The 11,384-nt window shown below is 38.3% G+C and overlaps 1 protein-coding gene and 1 pseudogene across 2 annotated transcripts in view; one reads left to right on the forward strand and one right to left on the reverse strand.

Moving 5' to 3' along the window:
• LOC141166894 (aspartate aminotransferase, cytoplasmic-like) overlaps nucleotides 1-4,864 on the forward strand; it is a 120,506-nt gene extending 115,642 nt beyond the window's left edge. The window contains exon 10 of one of the 2 annotated variants that reach the window (XM_073654064.1): nucleotides 791-4,864. In XM_073654064.1, the coding sequence (XP_073510165.1) occupies nucleotides 791-930 (140 nt within the window). In that variant the 3' untranslated portion in view covers nucleotides 931-4,864. Of the gene's footprint in view, nucleotides 1-754 lie in introns of both variants that reach the window. The other variant, XM_073654065.1, reaches the window with a different exon arrangement.
• On the reverse strand, nucleotides 2,332-3,278 carry LOC141166896 (olfactory receptor 8G17-like; annotated as a pseudogene).
• Nucleotides 4,865-11,384: the final 6,520 nt, after the last annotated feature.

Raw genomic sequence — 11,384 nt, forward strand, 5'->3', positions numbered from 1 at the left:
TCCCAAAAAATAACATAACAAAAGGAGATAAAAAAGTCAGATAGGCTCCCCAAAAAGTCCTAATACAGCTCTATAGATGGAAAAATAAGTTATGGTCCTTGCAATAAGGAGGAGAAAATTAAAGTGAAAAAAAAAACACCAAAAATGTGCCCAGTCCTTAAACAATTAAAGAATATGTCCATCTTGCTGGATTGTTTAAAGAGGTTTTTCAGAATTAGGAACCATGTCTGCGTCTTCTACAAAGTTGAATGTCTGTTCAGAGTCAAATTGGAGCTCTTGTTAAGGAAGCATTCATTTCTCATCAAGATGCAATCATCGTATTATATAGCACTGTGTTAATTCTTTTCTTTTCCATTAGATCGATGACATCACGTGATTGCAAACTGACAAGCTGAAATCTAATTTCTCTGTACAAACAGGAGGTCAGTTTTCCCTGTATGAGTCATGAGTCACTGAAAAAGACCCTGGCAGGGGGGGGAGGAGGGATTAGCTGGGTTAGGTTGAAGAGGGGTTGACTCACTCAGGGAAAAGAGACTTCCTGTTTCTACATAGAGCAGAGAAAAGAGAAGAATTAATTGGGTAGAAAATCAAAATGAGCCATTGTAAGTACACAGTGCTATATAATATGATGATTGCAATATATTAAGAGAATAAAAACTTTCATGGGAGGAGTAGGTCTTCTTTAATAACTGAAATTAAATGCAATTTCCTTATATAATGTTGCTATTGCCATATTTCCTTGTTTGTCTTGCAGAAAATGTAATCAATTTGTGCTTTTTCCTCACGTCAGTAAATCAAGTGGACACCCTGGCTAAAGAGAAGCACGTCTATTTACCCTCTCACGGACAGCTGAATATCTCAGGCCTCAATGCAAATAATCTGGATTATGTAGCACAGGCCATACATGATGTTACTATGAATGAGAATTAGCTTCCAGCAAATACCTGCAAGGACCTCAGGAGTCTCACTAGACCAAGAGCATAAGACCAATTATTAGATCCCTAAGGTTAAAGAGTATTTTGGGGATTGTAATATGAATACAAATAGGCTCTCCCACTGGGGGTGCATCAACTTGATCCTCTCCATGACAGGAGTATCTCAGTGAAATTTAGATTGGCTCTATTCAACAGCTTGTATCTCAGTCCCAGCAGTACCTCCTTAGGACCTGTATTATATCATTAGGTTGTCCCTGCTGCACTTATTCATGTCCCCCATTGTGGCCCCATACACTAAAAATGTTCGCCATTGTGGCCTTATACACCAATAATGTCCGGCACTGGGGTTGTAAACAAACACCAATACTGTCTCCAATTATGTCCCCCATACACTAATATTTTCCCTCATTGTGGTGCTATACACCAATATTGTCCCCCATTATTAAACCCATACACTTATAATTTCCGACATTAAGGCTCCCATATAAAAATAATGTCCCCTACAATACACTTATAATTTACCCCATTATGGCCCCCATTTAGTAATACTATCCTCCATTGTGACTCCATACATTAATTGTGTCCCCCTTTGAGGTCCCATACACAAATAATGCCCCTCATTATTGCCCTATACACTAATAATGTCCTGCATTATTAACCCCATACACAGTGAACAGTTAAGCAAGTTGAAGATGAAATGATCTCTAAAAGGCTTAAAAAGTTAAAGATGAAACATTTCCTTTGTATTTTAGGTAAAAAAAAGTATATATTTTCATCTAATAAATCCTCCCATTGTGGCCCCATACAACAATAATGTCCCTCATTTTGGCCCCATTTATTAGTAATGACCCCCATTATGGCCCCTGTCCACTAATAATTTCCCCCATTGTGGCCCCATAGACCAATAATGTTCTCCATTATGGCCCCTATGTAGTAATAATGTCCTTCATTGTGACCACATATACTAATCTTGTACCCCATTGTGGCCTCCTACATTAAAAATGTCGTTGTGGCCCCTATAGCCAAGGCTGCAGGAGGAAGTCCAGGCTGCAGCTGATCTCTGCCTTACTCTTCATGTTCAATTTGTACAAAGGCGAGGACAATGATGCCAGCGCTGATTGGGCGCCGGGCTCGCATGTCATAACAACCACATGTGAACTCTCATACCGCGAGTGCCGACACCACTGGAACGGCACCGTCACGGTAGGGGAGTATAGGCTTTTTTATTTTATTGGGGTCAAACATTTAAATCAAGAAGGAGTTGTCCTAGAAGTGGACAACCCCTTCAATTTAATCTCCAACTTTGGGATATTACAGATGATAAAAAACCCTTTTAATTTTAGGGGACTCTTCTAATAAAAATAGAATATAAAAAAACAGACAACTGGTTCAAGGGCTATAGGTCTTTATGTTTTAATAATGATATTAACAATTTCCTCAAAGCCTGTTTCACGCTCTGGTTTCTAAAACTGTACACCACTGGGTTTAGCAGGGGGATATTATACACATACAATGTGGTCAATATTTTGGCTTGACTTAACGACATTGACGATGGTGGTCTCATGTATAGGACAAACACCATGATATAGAAAAGAGTCACAACTGTGAGGTGGGAACCACATGTGGAGAAGGTCTTGTATTTTCCCTTCGATGTCCGGATCTTCATTATACTAGATAATATTTGTATATAGACATTAGAGTAAGTATGAAAGATGTCATCACTAGCACAACCCCCTGTATCAGTATTATGGTATGGATAAGTGTTATATCGTTGCATGCCAGATGTATGAGCGCATTGATATCGCAGAAGAAGTGATTGATTAGGTTTGAGTTGCAATAATCAAAGGTGGAGGTAACGGTGGCGATTGGAATTGAGGCGACAATTCCACCCAACCAAGAGCCAATGGCTACAAAAGTGCATACATGTTGGTTCATTACAACAGAGTAATACAGGGGTTTACAGACTGCTACATATCGGTCATATGACATAATGGTTAGTAAAAAATACTCTGTGCTACCGAAAGCAATGAAAAAGTAAAGTTGCAGGATGCATTCTCCGTATGAAATGCTGCCATTGTCGGTGGCAAAAATAGAAATCAGCTTTGGGCAAGTAACAGACGTGTACACGATATCAAGAGATGAGAGGTTACCTAAGAAAAAGTACATGGGGGTAGAAAGCGAAGGACTCCAAATTATAAGAATAACCAGGATCAGGTTTCCACATATGATCAAGATATAAACATTAAGAAAGTACAAAAACAGAGGGGTTTGTATGGCTGCAAAGTCCGAAAAGCCAACAATTAAAAATTCTACCATTTTGCTACTGCTGTTTCTGAAATCCATAATTGTAGCAGAAGCTTCACCTGTGGAAGGAAATAGAAAGAAGAACTAAATCTTTATACAGATTTACGAGATTTATTTCTTGATCTCTAGCTATAGTAGCATGTAAATGTTTGGGCACCCTTGGCCAAAATTGTTGTTACTGTTGTGAACAGTTAAGCAAGTGGAAGATGAAATGAATATGATCCATAAAAGGCCTAAAGTTAAAGATGACACATTTCCTTAGTATTTTAGGCAAAAAAATATATATTATTTTCATATTTTACATTTTAAAAATTACAAAAGGAAAATGGGTCGATGAAAAAGTTTGGGCACCTTGTATGATTAGTACCTAGTAGTGCCCACTTTTTAAAGTATCACAGCTTATAAATGCTTTTTGTAGCCATCCAAGATTGTTTCAATTCTTGTTTGAGGGATTTTCATCCATTCTTCCTTGGAAAATTCTTCCAGTTCTGTGAGATTCCTGGATCGTCTTGCATGCACTGCTATTTTGAGGTTTAGCCACAGATTTTCAATGATGTTCAGATCAGAGGATTGTGAAGGCCATTGTAAAACCTTCAACTTGCACCTTTTGTGTTAGTATATTGTGGATTTGACGTCTTTTTAGAATCATTATCCATTTGTAAAAGCCATCATCTTTTCAACTTCAGTTTTTTTTACAGATGGTGTTATGATTGCATCAAGAATTTGTTGAAATTTCATTGAATCCATTCTTCCCTCTACCCATGAAAGTTCCCCGTGCCATTGGCTGCAGCACAACCCCAAAGCAAGATTGATTCTCCCCCATGCTTAATGATTGGCGAGATGTTCTTTTCCTGAAATTCTATGTCCTTTTTTCTCTACTCATACCTTTGATTATTGTGGCCAAAGAGTTCTATTTTAACCTCATTGGCCCACAGGACTTGTTTCCAAAATGCATTAGATTTGTTTAGATGTTCTTTTGCATACTTCTGATGCTTAATTTTATGATAAGGATGCAGGACAGGTTTTCTTCCGATGACTCTTCCATGAAGGCCCGATTTGTGCCGGTGTATCTGAACAGTAGAACAATGTACCACAACTCCAGAGTGTGCTAAATCTTTCTGAAGGTCATTTGCCACCAGTGGGGGTTCTGATTTGCCTATCTAGCAATCCTACGAGCAGCTCTCACTGAAATTTTGCTTGGTCTTCCAGACCTTATCTTGACCTCCACTGTTCCTGGTAACTGCTATTTCTTAATTGCATTTTAAACTGAGGAAAGGGCAAATTGAAAACACTTTGCTATTTTCTCATAACCTTCTCCTGCATTGTGGACCTCTACCATTTTCATTTTCAGAGAGCTAGGCAGCTGCTTAGAAGAAACCATGGCTGCTGATTTTTGGCACAAGGTTAGAGGAGGCTGGGTTTTTATAAAGCTGGGAAATTTGCATCACCTGGTCTTTCCTAACGATGATAGTGAACAAACCATAACCCTAACAGGCTAATTAAGGTCTGAAACCTTGGTCAAAGTTATCTGAGCACACAAACCTCCAATCGTGCCCAAACTTTTTCATCAGCCCATTTTCCTTTTTGCAATTTTTAAAATGTAAAAAATGACTATATATACAGTACAGACCAAAAGTTTGGACACACCTTCCCATTTAAAGATTTTTCTGTATTTTCATGACTATGAAAATTGTAAATTCACACTGAAGGCATCAAAACTATGAAATAACACAAGTGGAAATATATACTTAACAAAAAAGTGTGAAACAACTGAAAATATGTCTTATATTCTAGGTTCTTCAAAGTAGCCACCTTTTGCTTTGATGACTGCTTTGCACACTCTTGGCATTCTCTTGATGAGCTTCAAGAGGTAGTCACCAGAAATAGTCTTCCAACAATCTTGAAGAAGTTCCCAGAGATGCTTAGCACTTGTTGGCCCTTTTGCCTTCACTCTGCGGTCCAGCTCACCCCAAACCATCTCGATTGGGTTCAGGTCTGGTGACTGTGGAGGCCAGGTCATCTGGCGTAGCACCCCATCACTCTCCTTCTTCGTCAAATAGTCCTTACACAGCCTGGAGGTGTGTTTGAGGTCATTGTCCTGTTGAAAAATAAATGATGGTCCAACTAAATGCAAACCGGATGGAATAGCATGCCGCTGCAAGATGCTGTGGTAGCCATGCTGGTTCAGTATGCCTTCAATTTTGAATAAATCCCCAACAGTGTCACCAGAAAAGCACCCCAACATCATCACACCTTCTCCTCCATGCTTCACGGTGGGAACCAGGCATGTAGAGTCCATCCGTTCACCTTTTCTGCGTCGAACAAAGACACGGTGGTTGAAACCAAAGATCTCAAATTTGGACTCATCAGACAAAAGCACAGATTTCCACTGGTCTAATGTCCATTCCTTGTGGTCTTTAGCCCAAACAAGTCTCTTCTGCTTGTTGCCTGTCCTTAGCAGTGGTTTCCTAGCAGCTATTTTACCATGAAGGCCTGCTGCACAAAGTCTCCTCTTAACAGTTGTTGTAGAGATGTGTCTGCTGCTAGAACTTTGTGTGGCATCGACCTGGTCTCTATTCTGAGCTGCTGTTAACCTGCGATTTCTGAGGCTAGTGACTCGGATAAAGTTATCCTCAGAAGCAGAGGTGACTCTTGGTCTTCATTTCCTGGGGCGGTCCTCATGTGAGCCAGTTTATATGTAGCGCTTGATGGTTTTTGCAACTGCACTTGGGGACACTTTCAAAGTTTTCCCAATTTTTCGCACTGACTGACCTTTATTTCTTAAAGTAATGATGGCCACTTGTTTTTCTTTACTTAGCTGCTTTTTTCTTGCCATAATACAAATTCTAACAGTCTATTCAGTAGGACTATCAGCTGTGTAACCACCAGACTTCTGCACAACACAACTGATGGTCCCAACCCCATTTATAAGGCAAGAAATCCCACTTATTAAACCTGACAGGGCACACCTGTGAAGTGAAAACCATTTCCGGTGACTACCTCTTGAAGCTCATCAAGAGAATGCCAAGAGTGTGCAAAGCAGTCATCAAAGCAAAATGTGGCTACTTTGAAGAACCTAGAATATAAGACATATTCTCAGTTGTTTCACACTTTTATGTTAAGTATATAATTCCACATGTGTTAATTCATAGTTTTGATGCCTTCAGTTTGAATGTACAATTTTCATAGTCATGAAAATACAGAAAAATCTTTAAATGAGAAGGTGTGTCCAAACTTTTGGTCTGTACTGTATATATATATATATATATATATATATATATTTGCCTAAAATACAAAGGAAATGTGTCATCTTTAACTTTAGGCCTTTTAGAGATCATTCCATCTTCAACTTGCTTAACTGTTTACAATGACTGAAATTTTGAACAGGGGTGCCCAAACTTTTACATGCCACTGTATAGTCATGGAAAAATTAATGCTATCCTTGTAAAGTTTTCTTTTTTTCTTAGCATGCGTGGGCAATAGTACATCTAAATATTGTAAATGAAAGAAATTGAACAAAACACTATGACATATTCACATTATTCCAGATTCAATGCAAATGATAAAAATATGGACAGAAAGAATTTGGAGTGAATTTTTTTTTTTTTTTTACTATATTTCAAAGAATAATCTAAAAATCATTGCTTGAAATATCAAAACACACACACATCCTTATCCCTATCCAGCCATTCACTTCTCTTGACCATGTGGAGAACTAAATGGGAAAGAAAAGTAGCTATACCATTCTAATATGTCATCAGTATTTTAAGTTGTTGTCCATTATTCGGTTGTCCACTATTTAATTCATTAAAGAACTAACTTCAGCAAAAAGAAGAGCAAGGCATCCCAGAAGGGTTGTTATGGCCCCTACAGAACCCTTATCTCAGTAATATCCAGTCTGTCTGGGATCACATGAAGAGACAGCATGATTTGCACCATTGACATCCAAAGAAGATCTGTGGTTAGTTCTCCAAGATGTTTGTAACAACGTCCTTCCACGTTCCTTCAAACACTGTGAGCAAGTGATAAATGTACCTAGAAGATGCTATTTTGAAGTTAAATTGTGGTAATGCAAAATATTAATTGAATTTGTATATTTGTATTTTCTCTTTTGTTCATTTACTTTGAATTTTGTTAATTGCTAAAAATAAACTACTATCACTTCTATTGTTAAAGCATTCTTAGAAGCATTTTTTCCAGACATGCCTAAAACTTTAGCGCAGTACTGTACCTTACATTTGCTAATGCCCTCAGACCTCTTTCTTCCCATTAAAAAAAAATCTCTCTAACTTCTCTCCTTCTGATATATTGGGGTTTCTCCATGCCCAGATTATTAAAGAGAATCTGTCACCCGATCAAAAGTGGCCAGTTTCTGATCTGATTTTATCCACTTTACAGCCTGTGGCGTATTAGTACGCCACAGGCTGTAACCCCCAGTTCAGCGCGAGCTCCGGTGCTGAGTCCACACTGAAATGGGCACATGTCAGCAGATTCTTACAGCTGACATGTGCCCGCAACAGCCGCTATCCACCCGCAGCTGTTAACATGTTAAATGCCGCAGTAAATCTCTGACAGCGGCATTTAACATCGCCGCGCCGGAAGCGCGTCACTTACCCCGCCCATCGGTGACCTCGTCACGTGATCGCAGGTCACCGATGGGTGGGCATGACAACACTGGGTCTGCAGCAGACCCCAGTGGTTATGTGCTGATCGCTATTAGCGCCTCCTAGTGGTCGGCGCTCATAGCACAGGACCATTTCTGCTACATAGAGGTGATCTGCTGATCACCTGTATGTAGCAGAGGCGATCAGACAAGTGCTGCTTCTAGTCTCCAAAGGAGACTATAGAAGCAAGCAAAAAGTGAAAAAAAAAATGTTTTTAAAAATATAAAAAAAATGTAAAAATATATAAAAGTTTAAATCACTCCCCTTTCGCCCCATTCAAAATAAAATAATTAAAAAAAAAACCACAAACACATATTTGGTATTGCCACGTTGAGAATCACCCGATCTATCAATATAAAAAAAGAATTAATCTGATCGGTAAACGGCATAACGAGAAAAAAATTCTAAACGCCAGAATTACGTTTTTTGGTCACTGCAACATTTCAATAAAATGCAATAACGGGCGATCAAAATATCGGATCTACCCAAAATAGTATCAGTAAAAACTTCAGCTTGGTGCGCAAAAAATAAGCCCTCGTCCGGCCCCAGATCCTGAAAAATGGAGACGCTACGGGTCTTGGAAAATGGCGCCATCTTTTTTTTTTTTTTTACCAAACTTTGGAATTTTTTTTCACCACTTAAATAAAAATGAACCTATACACGTTTGGCATCTACGAACTCGTAATTACCTGGAGAATAATAATGGCTGGTCAGTTTTAGCATTCAGTGAACGTGGTAAAAAAAATAAAAAAAAAACATCTGTGGTATTGCACTTTTTTTGCAATTTCACTGCACTTGGAATTTTTTTCCCGTTTCCGCGTACACGATATGGTAAAACTAGTAATGGCGTTGAAAAATACAACTCGTCCCGCAAAAAATAAGCCCTCACATGGCCATATTGACCAAAAAGTAAAAACGCTATGGCTCTGGGAACAAGGGGAGCAAAAAACGAAAATGCAAAAACAGAAAATCCCAAGGTTGCGAAAGGGTTATTCTTACTTATCAACTGAGAATTTCACTATTTTCTTTTTTTGAAATATGCTATACGGTTCCAGCATGATGGGTCTTTTTATTCAGTGCTAATTTTTTATGAACTTTATTAAGAGGGTGTGGCTCACAGGATTCTTTGGGGGCATGTCTTTAAGCTTCTCACCCAGTGAGCAACACCTTGTTGGTAAATACCATAACATTTAAGATATTATCATACTAAATAAAAAAACTCTGGAACCTTATGGTAGGTAAAAAATAAATAAATAGGAAATTAAGTGGAGCAGCGTGAATAAAATAAAAGCATAAACCGACTACTTTTCACCTGGCAACAGGTTGTCTTCACATTTTTGTCCACAAATCGCTCTATTTCATCCCAGACTTTTTGTAGTAATTGTAAAAATGGGTACACATTATCCCTCCATTTACCACTTTCAAATGTATATACTAAGAGCATTTTCCCACTTAGTACAGTGTCTTTCAGTTGGGTTTAAGTCTCAGTTGGGTTTACTCTGTTGGTAAAATGTGTGGGACCATCATATCTACACCTAATCCTCTCTGGCGATGGCAGAAAATCTGTGAGTCTGAAATGGATTTGAAATGATCACAAAACAATTGGATCAATCAATCAGTGGTGGGGCATGTTTGGACCAGGAGGCACGAGATACCAAGTCCTGTAGTGAAAATCTCCTGTTAATAACATAGTCTTTTTACTGAAACCGCAAAACACAGCCTAGTAAGTGACACATCACTGGAATCAGGGTCTCTGCCCATACAAACATGCTGCTGACAGATTACATAGCAATACACTTGCTGACAGATTCCCTTTAACCTTTTGCCTTTGTCCCATACCAAAGTCAGGCTATGTGCACACTGAGTTTTTCAAGGCATTTTGGAGCAGAAACTGAATCCAAATCCTCCTCCAAATCTTAAAACTCCTCAAAAACTTGGAATTTCCATTAAATTTCTTCTCTGAAAACTCAGCAAAAAGACTGTGTGCACATAGCATTATTGAGTTTTTTTGACTGCTTAGTGTGTATAAATTAAAAAAAAAAGTCTATCTTCAATGCTGCAAGCAACATGTTTCCACAAGTGAATTATATAAAAACAAAGGAAGCAAGAGGGTTAATTACTGCATTCACAGGTCCATATATTTCATGTCGAAAATACGAGTGGATGTCATAAGAGGCGATCAAGGAAAACCTCCTAAATGTTACTTTAGATTGTGTCCCTCAAAGCTCTTTCTTGGGACCCCCAATCTTCTTTATATATACTTTCCGTCTGGGACAACTCATAAAGTCTCACGTTTTCTAGTTAAACGTCTATGATGATGGCACTCAAATTTACCTCTGTGGCCCAGATGTTGCCTCTCTGTTGTCCAGAAACCTAGAATGTCTTATCAGCCATATCCTCCTTCTTTTGCTCCTGCTTCCTAAAACTCAAAATGAAGAAAAACACTGGACTCGTCATCTTTTCCCCATCCCACTTTACCCACCTACCCATTACAGTACATGCCACCCCACTCTTCTCTGACGCACTAGTCCATTGCCTCAGTGTAACCTTTGAATCTGCTCTGTTCTTCAAAACACACATCCAAGCCCTTACCATGTCCTGCTGTCTACACTTTAAAAACATTTCTTGACTCTGCCCTTTCCTCAACCCTCTAGTCAACAACAATACCAGTACATGCCCTCATCATTTCCCACCTAGTCTACTGCAACATCCTCCTCTGTGGCCTCCCATCTAACACTCACACTCTTCAACCCATCCTCAACTCTCTGCTAATCCACCTCTCCTTTTACTATTCTCCCGCCTCTCCACAATGCCAATACCCTCATTTTCTCCCCATTAACCAAATAATTCAGTTTAAATATTATCAATGACATACAAGGCTGTCCTTAATCTGAAAAATTGAAGTAACCATTTTCATGCAAAACTGGGTGCAAAGTCCTCAAGTTATCTCTAAAAACTTCTTGTATACAAATCCAAAAAATGGGGGCAGGCCCCCAAAGTGTTATGGTGAGAAAATGGATTTTATTCAGCCCAGCAGGGTAAATAATAAGTATATATAATACTAGGTAATAAAAAAATCACATATAGTATATAAATACAGGTAAAAAAATAGCATATAAAATATACTATATATTTTGTATACTAATTTTTTACCTGTATTTTTTAGATAAAAAAATCTTTATTTTTTTATTTTGTACAAGGTCTGGATGTTTGAGAATAAAAAACGGAGTCTCCAAACAATGGAATATATGTAAATATATGAAAATATTTTTACAGGTAAAAAATATATATTTTTTCTTCTTCTGCGCAAGTCTACGTGTTTGAGAAATAAAATCATTGGCTCCAAGCAAACTGAAACATAAGCACAATATAAGGATCTGTTCACATCTGTTTTGGAGGCTCTGTCTTAGATCTGGCTACAAATGTAAAAAATATAGAGTCTCTATTTTGTCCAGTATTTCTCACTTACATTATACGAGTA

Source organism: Phyllobates terribilis, unplaced genomic scaffold (assembly GCF_046119375.1).
Source record: "Phyllobates terribilis strain yellow unplaced genomic scaffold, ASM4611937v1 Scaffold_11__3_contigs__length_659146591, whole genome shotgun sequence".
In the NCBI taxonomy this organism is placed as follows: domain Eukaryota; kingdom Metazoa; phylum Chordata; class Amphibia; order Anura; family Dendrobatidae; genus Phyllobates; species Phyllobates terribilis.